Here is a 20,029-nt window from a genome sequence, read left to right as displayed (position 1 = left end):
ATAATCTATTTCGAAATAGAGAACCATTCCTTGTGACTTCAATTATGGATTTACTTAACCGTTTGAAATTTACTATGAGAGAGTTTACTCCAACTTGTATATTTTGTATATTTTCCTCTTTTACTCATCTGAGAGCTGTTCCAAACAGCAAAATAGATTCCCAGTACCTGTCAAATACCGGGAGAGATGCGTACAAGCCACTAGTACACCAGCTCACTTGTCCTGCTACTAGAGATAAGCTAACTGGAAATGTGAACAAAAAAAAGTCTTATCAAAAATTAATATAAGAGAAAAGTAATTACGTAAGTGTTGCTTTGCATGCATAGAGTGAAGAAATATGTACTCAATATTAGGTTACATTAAAAACAGCCTCACTGCTGCATTATCTGTACTTTATAATGATTCAGTATTTCTTTGACTATATTGTATCTGCAATGTTCCACACCCACTCTCCACCATGGTCTGAAGCAGTCAACAAATATTGTACCTGGATACTCAACAGAAATGTTAACTCTCCACTGAGTATCTCTTTCAAAAATGTTGTTTAATAAATTTGACCTACAATTAGTCACAGACCCAACACAACCAACGGCTAACAATTTCACATCAATCAATGTAATTTTTACATCACTTGCATTATTTTCATCAGTGGTCTATGAAAGCTAAAGAGCCAGAAAAGTCTATTTAGGCTATGTTTTTAGGTACATGATATTGCAAAAATCATGTATTTAATGTAGTCTGCTGACACATATAATTGCATTCTGTTATCATTATTTTTGAATGCCACTCAGAGCTGCACAAATATATGTAATAAATAAAAATGTTATGTTACTTCGTGATGATGTAACTAAAAAATGTAAACTGCTCCACCCTTCACACAAGTCAACTAAGTCATCAAACGTTCCTGAATGTGGTGCCATGCATACATTTTCTAACTTGTATTTTAGTCTATAACTTCCAAGTTTTGGACAGTGTGCTTTAATGATGTTTTTCGTATTAGTATCTTTATTTGAAGTACTAGGGTGTTGTACTGTGTTAGCCATTATGAATGTAGAGAAAAGTCAAGCAAAATGACACCTTTCATTGGCTAACTAAAAAGATTACAATATGCAAGCTTTCGAGGCCTCGAAAGGTGTCATTTTGCTTGACTTTTCTCTATCTTTATTTGAAAAATTCATGTGATTTTTAAATAATTAGCATTGTTTGAGAAAGAATTATCTTTCATGTAATACTCATCTTAAGATACATAAATACTTTACTTACCTTTTTATCATAAACAGAATTAATGAATACTCAAAAAGTTTTTTACCTGTTTATTTTCATGTGCTTCAAATAAAAACAACAACCATATTGATAAACAGTAATAAAGCCTTAATATATAGGTAGTATAATGCTTCGGATGGGTGGGACGAAATAGCACAAAATAATTTTTTCTGCTGAAAATATCCTACCCTCATTTGGAGAAGGAGAAGGGTTAAACCTTTGGGCACAAATAATAAAGGCATCAGGTTGAGGCTTGCCGTTTTTCACATCTGGGTCATCTCCCAGCACAATATGATGAAACAATTGGAAGAACTCTTTGTGTCTGCTTGTTTTCATTTCAAATGTCACTCTTGCTGAGCTGGTAGCAACTGCCATGGGGATGTTGTTTTTTTGCAGATGGAGGATCAGCTTTTCAACTCCTGCACATAAAGATAAAGATCAATGATAAAAATTTGTAAGAGCAATACTCCTGATAGTATAATTTAAATCTTCTGGCAACTGACAGCTGAATATAGGCAGGGTAGGCACATTAGATTAGAATGAAAACAAACAAAAAAACACATATTACTCCCTAGGATAGAAGATAGAAATTTGTAACAGATGATGCTCAATTGCAGATTCAAAAGGCAAACGTCGCTGAATTCTTTTGAAAGATTTTGTTGGGATAGGTATCTAAACTTTTAATCCCTTTGGATTATTTTTTCAAAATACATGTTTTCAATAGTTATATACCTTTTGCATTCTACCTTATCCAATATAAAACACTTGAGACTCTGAAATGGGAACATCATAAAAGTGTTAGTTAACTGTGGCAAACAAAGTTTCAACTTGAATGCTTTTTCCTACATCTTCTTCTTCTTCTTTCGGCTACTCCCCGTTAGGGGTCGCCACAGCAGATCATCTTCTTCCATATCTTTCTGTCCTCTAAATCTTGCTCTGTCACACCCACCACCTGTATGTCCTCTCTCACCACATCCATAAACCTTCTCTTAGGCCTTCCTCTTTTTCTCTTGCCTGGCAGCTCTATTCTTAGCATCCTTCTCCCAATAAACTCAGCATCTCTCCTCTGCACATGCAATCTCACCTCTCTGACTTTGTCTCCCAACCGTCCCAACTTGAGTTGACTCTCTAATGTACTCATTTCTAATCCTATCCATCCTTGTCACACCCCAATGCAAATCTTAGCATCTTTTACCTCCAGCTCTGTCTCCTGCTTTCTGTTTTTTCCTACATGATTGGCATTTTTTTCTGAAACAGAATAAACTATAGGTGGACACATTTTAAATTATTCAGTGGAAGAAGTCTACATATTCAAATTAGATGTATGGAAACACAGGACTGTATTTAATAAAAAAAATAGCTGTACAAATAATGCAGAAATATTGAATTATATATCTAAAAATATTTAATGACTGAATGGTGGCTAAAAATCAAGGGGACTGTGTATTGTAAGTTGAGAGAAGTACCTGTGACAATAATGTAATATAGATTAGTTTGTGTTTACTATTACCATTTTTTGTAAAATGAAAGTAAAGATATGGAGTAGCTCTCATCCAAATGTCAGGCACGGACGCCTGAGGCAACATCACCCTCAACATAAGTACTTAACTTTTACTGTTGTCGGATTTAATAATAACACCCAGTCTGTTCCTTTGTTCTAAAAATTAATATATTAAAAAATATTTTATTGCATAAACTAAGGATTCAGGCTGGAGTACACAGTAGCAGCAGAATCCATGTAGTCATATATTGTGGTTTTTAACTATATTTTAATACATTTTAAATCTTATATTTTCTTCCTAAATAAATGCAAAAGCCACAAACAGTAGTTACTCAGAACAGCCAATCACAATTGTAGGTAGACCCTGGCAAAGTATATTGTATATAAAAGTCAGACCGAGCGTAAAGTCACAAATAAGCTGCAGAGCTTCCTGTGTTTGATCGACACTGACACAGTACATGTGTACTGAAGTGACTTTAGCTGAAATTTTGTTGTTAGTACTAAAACATGGAAAAAGTTTGTCTTTTAGGTATGTGTCCAACATATCTTGCATTTCCTGTCATCCTACACTTACATAAATCTTTGTAGACATGGAACACACGTGAAATGCATGTGTTCCAAATATCAATATATTTTATTAGCCTATACAGCTCTAGGTACTTGACTCCCTGATAAACTTTGAGCTGGGAGAGGTTTTTGCACTTTCTGCGGCGGTGGGAGGATGGGATAGCAGTCTGCTTGCTGCTTGGGCTTATCGATACATTTACAAGACAAAAGATGCTAACGGAGAGGTGCGAGAGGATTTAAGGTGGACTGGATTTACGAGTTTTTTCATAAGCTTTGGTAATTCTAGTGTTAAACAAGTGTTCCTTAACAGCTTAATAAGTCAATTTTTTCATTTTTCATCTTGAAATATAAAAGAAATTAAACAAGTTTTAAATTTGTTTGGTTATTACTAATTTAAGTGTCCTCATTGCCTCCTTTTCATCTTGGACCTCACCTCCCTGTCCCTGGTTCTCGATGTCTATGTTTTTCTCTTTAACAGTAGTTTTGAATCAATAGGTCAGCATAGTCATGGTGGATAATATGTGTTATGGTGTATAAAATCTGTATATTTTGGTTTAATTTTCCATTATATTTTGGTCAAGATAAAACAACAGATGAACTACAATTAAGACAAATCAAAGCAGGTTTTCTTACACCTCACTTTCAAACAGTTGTTTCCAACATTGAAAGGAAGACATTCTGGTGGCTCACATACTTTATTACCTGGGAAAGGATGTTGTGCTGACACCCCAGGCTATTGATTACTTTATGGATGACATTTGGGATAAGAATGTGGTTTACAGCCTTGGAAAAGGGAAACTGAGGCAATATCAAAGAACTTTATTATCTGGGAAAGAGTTTGAGCAAAATTCATCAATCACATTGACAGCCAGCCAATCAGGTGCATGTGTTGTGAAACCAAGGCATGACATTTCATAATAAATATGCCTTGGTTTGGAGAAGAGGAGAAGGAGGAAAAAAGAAGAGGAGAAGAAGGAGAAGAAGCAAAGAGAAGGAGGAGAAGAAGAGGAACAGACGAAGACGGCATTGGTCGTCAGAAAGGCATCACAAACATCGATTGCTAAATCAAACGCCTCCCTGGGACATTCATCCTTGTCATCTATAACTTTTCGTAAGCTTTTCCTAAAGACTATATATATTCAGACTTTCCTATCAGTACCTATTTTCTATTATTCTTTGTTCCAGTGGTATTATTATTATTCTTGTAATAAATACCATGCTGATTTTAACTTTCTATGTTTTTGTCTTAATGTCTACAGTGATTGAATTAATAAGTTAGATTTCTTTGAGCACCTGGTGACAGCCAGATTTTTTGCCATTATTTCTGTGCTGCGAGGTTTATAAGGCTGAGAGTGAGGGCGCCACTCAAAAAAAGGGACAGTACGATAAGAGAAGATATTGTTGGTTGATAAATGGCCTATAGTCAAGAGTGCTGAGTCTTTGTATGTTTAAATGTATTCTTGTAGACCAAAAGTAATATTTAGGTCTGAGATATCACTAAAACATCGTATGTTGTTTGTGCCGATAATAAGTAAGTCTCTTGAAGTGCTGAGTGAGAGGCTGATGTGTGGTTTAAAGTGCTAAGGGTTAATCAGCGTGTGTGTGTCATTCATGGGGCACTGTTGTGGTTAGGGTCTGTGTGTGTGTATTTATCTATGTGTGTGTGTGTTCATTTTAAAGTGCAACAGTAGACCAACCCGATAACAAACCTGACGAGAACTTTTACCCTTGAGAAAACAGGTAAAGGGTACAGGGAAATACTACGATAATACAATATGATAGGACCCAGCTATGTCCACATCTTAATTGACAGGGAGGAAGACATTTTTCTCTCTTTCTAAGCTTAATACCTCATCTGTTAACTAACTGACCACTGCACCAGAAAGTTTGAAGTGTTGCATGTTGATTAGCACACGGAAGTTATAATTTCACTATACTCTGTACATGTGAAAATACTGAACCTATGAAACCTATCTATATAAGAAATGCATTGATTATGTTTTACAATCTTCTGTTTTTTCAGTTTAACAGTTATCTTTTTACCAAAACATTAACCTTTTTGACAATAGCTTTTCCATTGAATCTACAGGACTAAAAAATTATCTTTATTATAAACAATAGCTCATTAGACTCCACAGAGAACACATTGTACTCTGTACATGTTACAGTAACTTAGAATTTCATCTTGAAATGATTAAACAGACTTTCCTAAATGAAGCACTGAGACATTGAAGTGTTTGTATGGACAAAATTACATTTAAGGGTTACTTCCTCATTCTGCAAATGTAGGCCTCAGTTAAACAAGAGCAATACGGTGATTTGTAGGTAAATATAACTTTATAGAACTTTAGTTCATTCAAAAACCTGTCTTGAAACAGATAAAAGTAGAATAATGTGCCAATTTTATTCTCCTTAAGTAAATTTAAATTGGGAGCTTATTATGTGTCATTTGTTTTTCTTTTAGTATAGTTATCAGTTGTATAGAAAAGGAACACATAATACAATACTCTGACATGTATATGTAAAACATGCTATTAGAAGGACTCAGTACCCAGTCATTAGCTTCAGTCTGGGCATACATTCTTAATTACCTGCCTGCCAGCCACGTATAGAATAAATGACTAGTCTGATATCATTATTTACTTTATAATATGATTTATAAGGAACTTATTTTGGAAGAAACTATTATTTCTAAGTGTAATGATCAAACAAATTTGACTATTAAAAATCCCAAGGGTCATTTTGTAGAGTCCACTGAATTCATTTAATTGGATAATAGGATTTCATAAAGCAGATGTTTATCCGAAAGACTGCTAGAGATAGAAAGATAAATCAGCACTGGACAAAACACTCTCTCACATCAACTCCAAGGTAAAGATGCTGATCAATGTACCTTGTATGTCTTTGAAATGTGTACAGTAACCTCAGTACCTGGAGAAGATCCACAAAGACAGTGATCAGGATGGAATTAGAGCCAGAGACTGCACCACCATGATACCACATAATAATATCTATGCATTAAAAAAAATGTCAGGCATAGTTTCTTAAATTTATAGCTGTGGAAAAATACTGGACAAAACTGTGCGTTTCTGCATACTAAACAATCTACATCAAACTATAAATGACTTCTTATCTTAAATTAAAATTTTAACTCTTTTTTAACATGACAAAGCTTTAATGATGATCAAATAACACTAAAAATTACAATTACAGCATTTTGCCATTTAACAGCTTGTCAGCTTGTAAACATTACAGGTGAAGTAAGACTAACAGCATTCTAAATATTTCAAAATAACGTCTGCCGTAATTAAAATCTCTGTAACTGACTTTTACAACAGGTGGATGGATAAATGGAAAGAAAGAAAGAAAGAAAGAAAGAAAGAAAGAAAGAAAGAAAGAAAGAAAGAAAGAAAGAAAGAAAGAAAGAAAGAAAGAACATGACACATAGAAATACACTGCAAGCTAGGCGTTACACTGCAGAGATCATCATTTAACAAGCAATATTCTCAGTGAACTATAATTATAATAATAATAATTCATTACATTTATATAGTGCTTTTCTCAGTACTTATCTTTCCAATGGTGCTGTTTAATGCTATTTAAATTCTACACAACAGATTATGGCATTCCCAGTTTCTAGTGAATTATAATCCACAGCTGTTTATGCCAAGAAAATAGTATTTAATAAAGGAGCATCGATTCTTTTCATTTTTTACTAAAACTACCATAATATCAGATACATAATACTTCATCTGCCAAGTTTGCGTGTATGTCTACAAATTAAAAAAATTAATTTGGGAGCATTAGCACGTATCTGTAAAAATGATAGTGAAACTGTAACAAGAGTAAAATTTGGAAATTATATGGTAAATCTAATCTAAAGAGTAGCTATCTTACTGCAAACAGGCTCATAATGATACTGTAGTAAAGATTCAGTTTCAGCTGTATTAAATGTTTCTGAACAGGACAGAGGACAGTATAATACCAGTGGTTAACTCACAGTCACAGGAAACTGGGTTAAAATCTTTAGGGATGTGGGAGGAAAACTGAAGTACCTGGGGGAAAGACAACACTAACACAGAGATAAAGTACAAACTCCTCACAAACAATGATCAGATACAATATTCAAACACCAGATGCTGAATCCATGAAGTAGCTACTAACTCTTGAAACAAAAATTCACCTAACGATACCACAGTGTTTGTGGAAATGCTTTTGAAAGGAAAAGTAATTAATGTTTCGCCTACCCAGATTCAGAACAGGGGTTAAAAGTTTAATTAAACAAGTTGTGGAATCAGAAAAGAAAAATAGCGAATGATTGGCAGGATGTTTTGCAAACACTACTCAATATACTCAACATACTTCTGAAACCTTCCCAAATTTGTTATTTAATAAATAAGTGTAAGAGACAGATGTTTAATTTTTACATTTCTGTAACATTCAAAAGAGTACAACAGTAAACACTTAGCAAGCAGTATCTTAGTGAATCCTCATTTTTTACTCCTTAGTAAGACTGTATAATGGTTTATGTTGCATTTAAATACAAAATTTGGATTGTTTTGTTATCTAACAGATCACTCATAATTTAAAAAAAATATTGTCATGATTTGGTATTTAAAACTAATGCAGGATTAAAGAAGAAGATACCTAAGAATAAAAGAAAAAGTTTGAGGAAAACTGTCTATTTAGCCAAACATACTGTAGTTCATTATCACCTAGTCTTGTGGGGCCAGATGTGATTCTCAAACAAGAAAATGCGTTTGGGGATAAGTCGCTAAGAAGTCTGTAGTAAACAGCAGGGAAATCCGCCGCTGAAAAGTGTCACACTTCTATTTGTGTATTCAAGAAATACATAAACAGCTACGGGAAAGACAGGAAGTGAGCAAAAGAAATTAAGTAAAAGACTTGACACTAAGAGCAAATATGAAGGTAAAATTGTTGTTGTCATTTTTATTTTGTGCTTCCTCATAAAGATACTAGCATACTGATGAAATACAATTTACTCTGTCTAAAACCATGGTGATTGTTCACAAAGTCACAGTATGATATGTGCTGTTCACTCCTGACTATAGTAATTTCTTCCACTATTTTTTCTGTAATACACAATAAGCTTATTGCCCTATAGTTACATAGGTCGAGCCAGGCATTTTTTAATTTAATAGGAAAATTTGCCAGTTTCCAGTCTTTGGGAATCCCTCAAAATGCAATGATTTCCAAAAAATATGCACAACAATTTACTGAACATATATACTGTATGCAATATAAGTTCCCTTGATCACTTTATGTAAAGTCCAACAGACGTATTTGATTTTTGTTTGTTTGTGCTTTTTAGCACCCCTCTATCCATAATGTCAAACTCATTTGGTATTTTATGAATACTCTCTGTAATATTTTTACACTTACACAGGAATGAAAGCTTCAGAAAAATAGCCACTGAAAGCATTTACTATTTTCAGTTTTACCTTATTTTTCCCTGTGGTGGGCTGGCGCCCTGCCCGGGGTTTGTTTCCTGCCTTGCGCCCTGTTTTGGCTGGGATTGGCTCCAGTAGACCCTCGTGACCCTGTAGTTAGGATATAGCGGGATGGATAATGGATGGATGGACCTTATTTTTCCATTATATTACATTATACATTTCACCTCTCCCCTGGCCTGTTCTCTTACTACTAATATACTAAAAAAAAGAACATTTTAGGGGTGGGTTTTTGCAGTCTTAGTTATATTTTGCTATAACTGACTTAGAGCATTTCTGAATTGCTTTTTAACTTTTGGTGTTGTATGCTCTTAAGCCCTATAAAAATGCAGTTATTTGTCTTATACGTATTATTCATTGGTTCTAGAATTTCTTTATAAATTCTTTGCTAATCTACCATTTACTGTTTCACTGTCATTCAGAGTTGCCTCACAAAATTGGGGCTCAGTCACACTCACTCACATGTTTAATGTTGCTTCTGTACATAAAAAATCTAAAAAAATCTCTTGTAATGGGAAATTGCTATATACTTGCTGCACTGATTCTTAGTATAAGCCAAAGGAACAAACACTGTAGGTAAAATTAAACTTGCACGCCAATGTAGCAAACAGCTTTTTCAATTTAAAAAGGCTGAAGTCAGTTGGCAGTTCATGCATTATATGTAAGTCCATTAGCAAAGTTTGTAACTACACTAATCTTTCATTTATTCTGATAATATTCTATCAAAAAAAAATCAATACTTAAAAAAGATAAAGGAAGCAAGATAACCTTAGAAGATCATCATGTAGTAGTTGTGAATATAAATAATTGAAACATGAGAATGCAGATTGAAATAAATTATCATATTGTCAGTTATGATTACATCTGATGAGTGTGCTTTGAAATTTAACCACTGGTGATCAATACACCAAGTCATCACCCTCAAGGTCCTCACAGGTGACCTTTCGATAACTGTCTTAGGCTTTACAAAGTTTTTAATGTGCTTCTGTGACAATAACAATGACCACAGATTTCTATTCACTTTTGAAAATCTATACCATACATAATAAAAAATCAAGAGCCCCATAAGAGATCATTTTAAAAATCACAGGTATCATCAGTTTGTTAGGAAACATTACCATTTAAGCAAACAGAGTAAAGCACTTTTCAGAACTTTGCACTAGTATTTCAGGACCTACAATGGCAATAACCAGCATCTAAAAGGAACACAACAGATATGTCAGAACCATTACTGGGATGAGTGACTGTAGAGTACTTTGAACAGTCTCTGTACTACTGCTGGTCCTAAAACCAACGAAGTAGCCTTTAAGCATATTATAGCATAACAGATTACGTACCAATCACTTTACCATGTGTAATTAACTAGTTGTGAGTTGTTCTTCCATTTGCATCACTTGAATCCATTGCAGTATGGACTCTACAAGGTGTCCAATGTATGGTACAATGATGCTGGACCATGCTGACTCCAACACATCCAACTGATGTAAATTTGCTGAATCTTTAATCAAAATACACTGTTTTTTCTAAACTTCAGATATAGGATTGGATTAAGATCTGGTGAAAGGGGAATCTACTTGACTTAACAAACTGCAAACTTCCTTTCCTTATAGTACAGAGCATGGCCTTCTTTGTAAAACAAATTTGCTGTCATGATGGGATGCATCCAACCTGTAACAATGTTAAGTTATACCACAATGTTTAAACTTTGTCCTCTTAAGAGTACCGGAGTGTACCAACAAAACCACTACCAGGCTGCATTTTTAACACCCAGTAGGATGGTTTCATAGATTTGGGACATTTGTGCCATTTCTTACCTCTCACTGTTCTTTCTTTCTTTTTTCTGCAAACAGTGCATCTAAAAGTATTGGCTGATACAGTATACTTTTGACAAGGTATGACAAGTGCATACCTTCTGATAATGCTTTTTTCGACAGCACCATTGTACTCATGGTAGATCTTTTGTTCTTGCTCAAGTTGTCTCCATGGGCTCTTTCATCAACAGTCTGTGTCTGAATAGAGGGCTACAGTTAGCTGAATGTTTTTGGCCAGTGGCCTGTTCCTATAAGTGAGTTGACACAGTTATAAATGAAAAATCCCAGCAATGTTGACCTTCTGATGCATTCATGCTGGCACATTTGACAGTAACATTTTGTCTTTAAAAGAATTATTTAGTGTTACTCATTGTCCCTCTGAATTACTCAAAATCACACAAAATCTGTTGTAAATCATGGATTAAATACTCATGTCTTATATGATGCTCTAAGTGAATGGGCAGTCATTTGCAAGAGAAAGGCAGATATAATTTCACCACACAAGACTAAATACAGTTGGGTAAATTAATTCACATATTAGGTTTTAGTGTAATCTAACATCCTATTCACTGTAAATGTATAAAGAGACCATACAGTATCTAATATAGTGTTGAACAAGTCTAGTCCTATATGGATATTTGCTGGCACAATTAAGGCAAAATCAAGTTGGCTCCCCTTCCTAATTCTTAGTTATTAAACAATATGCTGTGATACATTTTCATGGTCACTAAATATAGAGAATAATGTGAAGTCAAACAAACATTTATACAAATTAGAGAAAAAGTTTAGAAGTGGAAGGGCACATTAGTTGATGAGCACAATCCCTGCCATTTAACTATTTTATCAGTAGCAAGAAAAGTTAAAAAAAAAGCAAGTCTTGATCTCTATTTGTTTGACTACATAAAAAAAAAAACTTCAGAGATTTGAAGATCCTTAAAGTACAACTAGGTAATACAGTGCTCTGTATCTTTGTAACATGTCCCAAGTATTTATTTTTCAGTGTTAAACAATAAACAAGTTTTTTCTTAGACAATATTTAGAAGCTTGCTGAATGATACGACAGGTATTTATAGAGGAATGTATGTACCATACTGAAATGTAATCAAAGACAACACAAGTGAGATGATCAAATAAATAAAGTATCAAAACACCAAAAACAACCTCACTCTCTCCTCTGTCTCTAATTCTCCTCACTTCCCATGGCTGCTCAAACTCAGCGTTACATGAGTCTTTACCTTTGCTCATCTCTTGACTTAATCAAGCTGAAATAGAGGACAGTTTTTATAAACCTTACATTCTGATAATTTGGAGAGATTCAGAAGTTAATTCTGGGGTTACTGATGCTACTCTAAACCTCCACCAGTATATTCACTTCATCATGTAGCTAGTAAGTCATGTATGGAGGTAAAAATACATGGTAGCTTACAGATTTCCTCTGCATTCTTCAACTTCAGAAGGACAAAACATGACCACTTAATACACTACAGGGATGTGTTGCCGATGGGTGGGTAATTTCAAAAGTTGTATTTTACAGCATAAGTCAAAGCAATCATTTTAAGTGCTACTTATTACAGACTAAGTTGTCAAAGTTCAGGAAAACCTTCATGGATTCAGCACTCATACTTCAGACCTTCTTAATGTCCAGTTGATAACAAGGGTGAGAAGTAAAGAGCATTGTTGGGTGCCCCAGTGGACTCAAACAGGAAGACGACAACATCACTGGGTGCCCTAGTATAGTATAGCCAGAGAATGATGACTTCCCTGGTTGCACACTCGCCACAGCGCAGATCCAAAGTGGGGGCACATAAACTAATAGTAGGGTTGTTTTTATTGATACTAGTTCTGGCTGAGGATCATAGTTATGACATTTCACATTTTCCAGTAACTATACAGACCCCAGTTAAAGAATTAATACTGCTTACCATTTTCAATATGTGCTATAGTTTCACTAGGCAAGGGCACCTAAATACATGGGGGTATTTTCCGTACATCGCTTAAATCATTCAAGATCAGATGCCTCATCTTGGATGAATTAATGCCGGTGAAACTCATCTGGGATATAGTCGGTTTTCAAACACAGCTGTGTAGTAGATTAGTCTAGCTGATCCAAACATCCAAGATGATTGCGTGCGCCCGCGCTGATTGAAAAGCCCATATATAGTACTATGCAAAAGTTTTAGGCAGGTGTGAAAAAATGCTGTAAACAAAGAATGATTCAGAAATATAATAAAGATTGTTTATTGCTATCAATTTACAAAATGCAAAGTGAGGTGAACAAAAGAAAAATCTAAATCAAATCAATATTTGGTGTTACTACCTTTTGCCTTCAAACCAGCATCAATTCTTATAGGTACACTGCACAAAGTCAGGGATTTTGTAGGATTATAGTCGGGTGTATGATCAACCAATTATACCAAACAGGTGCTAATGATCATCAATGTCACACGTAGGTTGAAACACAGTTATTAACTGAAACAGAAACAGCTGTGTAGGAGGCTTAAAACTGGGTGAGGAACAGCCAAACTCTGCTACCAAGGTGAGGTTGTGGAAGACAGTTTCATGTCATGGCAAGATTGAGCACAGCAACAAGATACAAGGCAGTTATACTGCATCAGCAAGGTCTCTACCCAGACAAAGATTTCAAAGCAGACTGGGGTTTCAAGATGTGCTGTTCAAGCTCTTTTGAAGAAGCACAAAGAAACGGGCAACGTTGAGGATCATAGACGCAGTGGTCGGCCAAGGAAACTTAGTGCAGCAGATGAAAGACACATCAAGTTGCCCTTCAAAATCCAGCAGTGCCATCAGCTCAGAACTGGCAGAAACCAGTGGGACCCAGATACACCCATCTACTGTCCGGAGAAGTCTGGCCAGAAGTGGTCTTCATGGAAGAGTTGTAGCCAAAAAGCCATACCTCCGACGTGGAAACAAGGCCAAGTGACTCAAGTATGCACGAAAACATAGGAATTGGGGTGCAGAAAAATGGCAGCAGGTGCTTTGGACTGATGAGTCAAAATTTGAAATATTTGGCTGTAGCAGAAGGCAGTTTGTTCGTCAAAGGGCTGGAGAGCGGTACAATAATGAGTGTCTACAGGCAACAGTGAAGCATGGTGGAGGTTCCTTGATTGTTTGGGGCTGCATTTCTGCAAATGGAGTTGGAGATTTGGTCAGGATTAATGGTGTTCTCAATGCTGAGAAATAGACAGATACTTATCCATCATGCAATACCATCAGCCAGGGAGGCGTATGATTGGCCCCAAATTTATTCTGCAGCAGGACAACGACCCCAGACATACAGCCAAAATCATTAAGAACTATCTTCAGCGTAAAGAAGAACAAGAAGTCCTGGAACTGATGGTATGGCCTCCACAGAGCCCTGATCTCAACATCATCAAGTGTGTCTGGGATTACATGAAGGGACAGAAGGATGTGAGGAAGCCTACATCCATAGAAGATCTGTGGTTAGTTCTCCAAGATGTTTGGAACAACCTACCAGCCGAGTTCCTTCAAAAACTGTGTGCAAGTGTACCTACGAGAATTGATGCTGTTTTGAAGGCAAAGGGTGGTCACACCAAATATTGTTTTGATTTAGATTTCTCTTTTGTTCATTCAGTGCATTTTGTTGATTGATGAAAATAAATGATTAATACTTCCATTTTTGAAAGCATTCTTTGTTTACAGTATTTTTTCACACCTGCCTAAAACTTTTGCACAGTACTGTATATTGAGTCTAGAAAACACGATCAGCAAGTCTTTGATAGGCTGCAACAAAATGACAAAAGAACAGGCGCATTTTTTCACATAAGCGAAGCAGGACCTTTTACTTGAAGGATATGAAGAATTTCAAGATTTAATATGCACAAGGGGTAACACTGCAAAAGCAGCCCAAACCAGAAAAGACGGCTGGCAAAAAGTGGCCAACAAATTAAACGCGTAATTAGTGTGCATTGTACTTACTAAATGCAGCGTTTTATTTCCTATGTGTCAGATTAGTTATTATTTAATATGTCATAATTCCAGATCAAACGTGAGAACATGGGAACATGTTAAAGTGAAGTACAAGAATATACTTCAAACTGGTAAATATCAGTATATAACTATAGAGAAAAGCCAAGCAAAATGATACCTTTTATTAGCCAATAAAAGGTGTCATTTTGCTTGGCTTTTCTCTACATTCATAATGGCTAACACGGTACAACACCCTAGTACTACAGTATATAACTATTTAAATAATTGTTGACATAAAGAATCATATATAATATAAAAAACATTAAATTTTAAAGCTAATAAGGCAGACAAGCAAAAAACAGGTGGAGGTCCACGTGGTCCAGACCTAACCCCTGCAGAAGAGTTGGCTCTCCAGCAAAATGCCCATCGCCCTGTTTCTGAGGGCATTTCAGGGGGAAGCTCCACCTCAGAACCAGTGGCAGGATGCACTGGTCACTTCATTTCAGGTAAAGGATGGTCAATGCATACATTTGTCCTCAATGTGTGCCATAGGTATGTTCCATATAGCCCTCTTTTTTTGTTGGGTCAGTTGCAGGGAATGTCATATCCCTAGAACCTGTGTCTGACCAACGAGATATTGAAAAAGGTCAAATATTTGATGAAGACACTGTGTCTGATTATTCATATCTGAGTACAATCCAGTGCCCCAATCACATTTGGAAATCCTCTGTAATAAGAATGTTAGGCTGATTGTGAGATTCTTCATGGAACTGTGGGTGTTTTTGCCTGTGTATTACCTACCTGTAATGGCATGAAACGCCTCTTTTATTGTCTGCACACGCAGGTGTCCAGGAAACACTATGAAAACCTGAAGGAAATATTTCAGAGCCAAACAGACTTTACGAATTGCTGGCAAACTGCACTTTTAGATAGATTTTCTACATCGCCTACAGTATATAAAAAAGTGCCGTTTGCAAAAAACCTCAAAGCAATGCCTATTGTCTGTGTGGTTGTGAGAGCCCAACTTCGCCTAGTTTGACTTTGAATATAAGGTGCTAATAAATCTTTGAGGTACAATATTCCCCCTCTGCTAAAGCAGCATCTTTCAAAAAGAATTTCCTCCGGGAGCAATAAAGGATCTTGCCGATCGCGCAAAACCCTCTCTATATGAAATTCTCTTCTTATAATTTGTGCACCAATATCAATTGGTCGCTCCTTCATGAACGGCGAAGCCATGACTGAATGAATTCCATGCACGGACACTGATTAAGTGTGTGAGCTAATCCTTGTTTACATAGAACAAACCTGCTCCAACACATCCAGCAAGAGTTTCAAAAAATCGACAGATCCAGGATCATGCTAAATCGTCAATAATTACATCCAGCTAAACAAGTAATCCACGTATGATCTATTATTGTCAATCTCCCTGTTCAGGATGCTATCCTTCATTATTCATGACATGTTCATGTTGTGAGATATGGCCGGCCATTCATCCCGGCCAATACCCCCCAGGCCGCCAGATGGAGCCCTCCTTGCAGTATGGAGGTGCCCCGAATGCCAGCAGAGAATCATGGACAGTGGAGTTATAATGCACAGCCCTGCTGGATACCATGGGGGCCACCAGGAGCTGCTGCAGGGAGGCCCAGGGATTTATATTTTCCATATAGCCCGGAAGTATCTCCAAGTCACAGGAACGGAAGAAATGATATACTTCCAGGCTCAAGAAAAGAGAAGTTTTTACTTGACTTCCGGGTCAAGGACTATAAAGGACTGTGGGAGATCCCAGACAGACGAGCTGAGTTGGGAGGCAGGGTGGCTAAGCATCTGGGAGAGTGGAGGATTATTTGATTATTGATTATTGGTTATTTGTATAAGTATTGTGGAGAGGAGGGTGCTTTGTGCACTGTATTATTATAATAAACCATTATTTGGACTTTTATCTGGTGTCTGACGGCTGGTCTGAGGGTTCAAGGGGTCGACAGTGCCTCTATTTGTCACAATGTCTAAATTCACAAGCCATAAACATTTGCCATGTTACTGCTCATGATAAGGACATATATCCACTCTGCATAAACAGCAGAATCCTGACTATATGAGGTAATGTGGACTGATGCTACCTCAGCTAGCTGAAAACTCGGATAAAACAGATGAGGGCTAACACAGAGAAAGATTAGCTGACGTCACCAGGGAAGTACACCACCCACAGTGGTCAGAGACAGACTATGTGTGGCTGATGGAGCAGAACTCTCCATTCAGCTCGCACAGCAAAGCAAAGCACTTACGTCTGAGTCAGAGAACATGGGTTATACTTACCTATGGCAGCTCAGCACAGCTTTTTGAAATCCTATATATAAACACAAAAATCCTAGGTGAACAAAACAGTAGAACATGTGCACACAGCCATTGCTAGTGACACAATGACCAGAGCTGAGGAGAGCAGTTTGAGAATGGTGAGTGAGTCACACCCACATTCTCATAGTCACCAGCTACTCAACCACTTGTTCTGAATAGCCAATGTTAAAAGTATAGTATTTACAAGCTTGGTACAGTATTCACAGCAAACGTTTCACGTATTATAAGAAAAGTAGTGGTTACACTTAAAGGTTTTACTCAGATAATGTGGAATGTCAGTAAATTGGGGCAAAGATATTCAGGGTTCTACTGTACTTATATATGACATACTCTGAACATACAAATCTTTGAAATGTTTCATTTACATGCAGTATTTTTTCTAATATACAGTACATGCATGCTACATGCCATATTAATTGAGAGTTATTAAGATAGATTGAGATAGAGAGACTTATAAATAATCAGGGTTCCCACTCTTTTTAAGGAACCATTTTCCAGGACATTTCCAGGACATTTCCAGGAGCTATTTCCGGAAATTCATGACAGGATCTGGTCATACAGTCATACACTTTAGTCGCAGGCTTAACGGCATTTTAATTTCTCTTTGATTATGCAGGGACTTAGTGTCACTGATATGCTAAATTACATAAAGGCAACACCAATTAATGCACTGATGTATAATGGAGTTGTTTGACCTCTTTTTGTTACACACTGTTTTAAACTGCAAAACTCTTTTAAAGAAATAAATGCCTCTTGGATTGTGGAAAACTATCCAAACACTGACATATACTGAGCAATTCCATAATGTTCAGTATAGAGCTGTTGATCACACCATGAAATAGGCTACCATAGTGACCTAATTTCAGTAAAAGTTACTTGCATATTACATATTATGTCATTGTTTGTATCAAATAAATTTATGTACAATGTTTGTATTAAACAAAACTGCATAAAGCCAATTTATTGCCTATATCATGTGTATGATGCCTATAACACTAATACATGCAACAATTGGCACGTGACAAAACAAAGTCAGAGTTAACTTTCAACTGGTAGCTTTACTGGGAATACAGCAGCTGTAGAATTTGCATAAGTCAACGACAAAGATTATAATAAAGAACTTATCTTTGTGGGAAAAGAAGCAAAATACATCCATTTTAAATCATGATAGCCTTGCCATCAATTCCTGAGTTGAAAACTTGGTTACACTAGAAAGAATACTAGGAACAAAGGATAAGAGCCTGAACTCCAGTATATTGGAAATAAAACAATCTATAAGTCACTGTAGTGTAACCTATGAAAAAGGCATCTGGTGTAGGCCTAGGTTTAGAAATAATGCTGGTGTTGCTCCTTGAGGTCTGATAAAACTGCATCCAGACCGATGACCTCTTTCTTTTTTTCAGCAACACTTTTACGATAGGCATTAGATTTTGTGAGCAGTGTAAAGTCCTGTTTTCTCTCAGCCTTCTCTGCCATTGCATCTGCTTCTTCTTGCATTGCCTCAATGCTAGTGATTATTTTCTGTCTCTTTGCTGCCACTTTTGTGATTTCAGAGCGGAGCTCTTCTCTTTGCTTGTCATTTTCAGTTTCCTTTTTCTTCTTTTTTTCATCATCAAGGTATTGGACATATCGCATCCTGGCATTTCTGCAATGCTGCAAGAGGGGCTTTGGCAATACTCCATCAAATGAGCCACCAGTCAAAGAATCTTGGATTAGGCGAAGAGACATCAGAGTCCTCCCTTTCAGTTTTGTAACCAGCATGTCCTTATTCACAGAGTACCCTCTTTCGACCGCTGCTTGCCCATGTGACAATGTGAACAGGTCTTTCATTGATTTCCACAGAATTGCATACTCTGCTTTGTCACCAGCAAATCTTCCCATGAATGTGTCCAGCCGACAGGAGCTACTTCTATACCCTTGAAATTCCTCCTTATGGTGCTGCATCATTTCAGTGAGGAACATCTTGTACTCACTCAGGATTTGGTCACAGTACTCTGCTGTATGCCATTTGGCGTTAAGAAGCAGCTGTAAGAGCTTCTCAAACATGAAGATGGCACGCCTTTCATCGCTGATCATAGTTACTGGATCTAGGCATGCCATGTGCCTTACTGCTGCACAATTCAAAGGGCATTTGTCCAGCAGTTTCTTTGCTGTTGCGGACAGGAAGGCTACACATTCTCTCCGGAATTGTTGACCCGGCAGCGGTTTTTCAAGCAGCTTCTCTGAGGCTTTCTCAAGAGCTTGTTTGGTGGCAAAGCCAAGATCCACCTCTTTCAGTGGCAAATGGAGTGTTTTGTCCAGTACATCAATTTTAAGCATTTGGACAGGTGTTTTGATGTTATCCAGGACCTCCCTCTTCATAAAGCATGAAATCAAACTCTTCAGAAGGGCCTGAAGGTCTTTTGCCAAAAATGGCATCATGGGGGCATCAGTCTGGAAAGTCTCAAGAAAGGGTTTCAGCTGCCTTGCCACATAGGCAAAAAACTGTAATTTTGCCTCAAAAAGGGGGTCATCAACAGCCTCTCTGACCACAGTGTATGATGTTGACGTTGGCATTTTACTCTTTGGCAGTTTCTTGTAATTGTCGACAAATATTTCAACATGTGGCCACATCTTAAGTGCTCTCTCTGCCACTGGCAAGTCCTCCACCCACCTGTGAGCACAGAACTTTAGAGGGAATGTTGATGTTTTGGTAATTTCAATAAAGTCATCCCGTCTGGCTGGTGTGTCATGAAAAAGCTGCCAAAGGGCTCTTAGATTGTCACCTATCTTCCATCCACTTTCCTTCTCGCCTTGTTGTCAGCTATTGACTAGCTAGAGCAACGAGGGTCAAAACTCAAATATAATTGCCTATACATGTCTCAGTAGGTGGAGACATTGCGCAGCAGAGGCCACGACCTAGCTCAGCTGTCATCATATCTAGACTTATGAACAGCAAGCTGTTTCAAACAGAAAAATTAAAAAGCGAAAACAGAAATAAAATTCCAGGACAAGAAAGATTATTTCCAGGACATTTGGCCATTTCGATCAGTTTCCAGGTCATTTCAATGACTGGAAAATAACCCTCAAAATTTTCAGGTTTTCCAGGACGCGTGGGAACCCTGATAATATACTCTGGC

The 20,029-nt window shown here is 36.8% G+C and overlaps 1 protein-coding gene across 1 annotated transcript in view; it reads right to left on the bottom strand.

Moving 5' to 3' along the window:
• pudp (pseudouridine 5'-phosphatase) overlaps positions 1-20,029 on the bottom strand; it is a 107,720-nt gene that overhangs the window by 41,516 nt on the left and 46,175 nt on the right. The window contains exon 3 of the mRNA XM_051927281.1: positions 1,455-1,682. Within this exon, the coding sequence (XP_051783241.1) occupies positions 1,455-1,682 (228 nt within the window). The remainder of the gene's footprint in view (positions 1-1,454; positions 1,683-20,029) is intronic.

This window comes from Erpetoichthys calabaricus, chromosome 4 (genome assembly GCF_900747795.2).
Source record: "Erpetoichthys calabaricus chromosome 4, fErpCal1.3, whole genome shotgun sequence".
Classification (NCBI taxonomy): Eukaryota; Metazoa; Chordata; class Cladistia; order Polypteriformes; family Polypteridae; genus Erpetoichthys; species Erpetoichthys calabaricus.
This window is presented reverse-complemented; position numbering and strand designations above follow the sequence as displayed.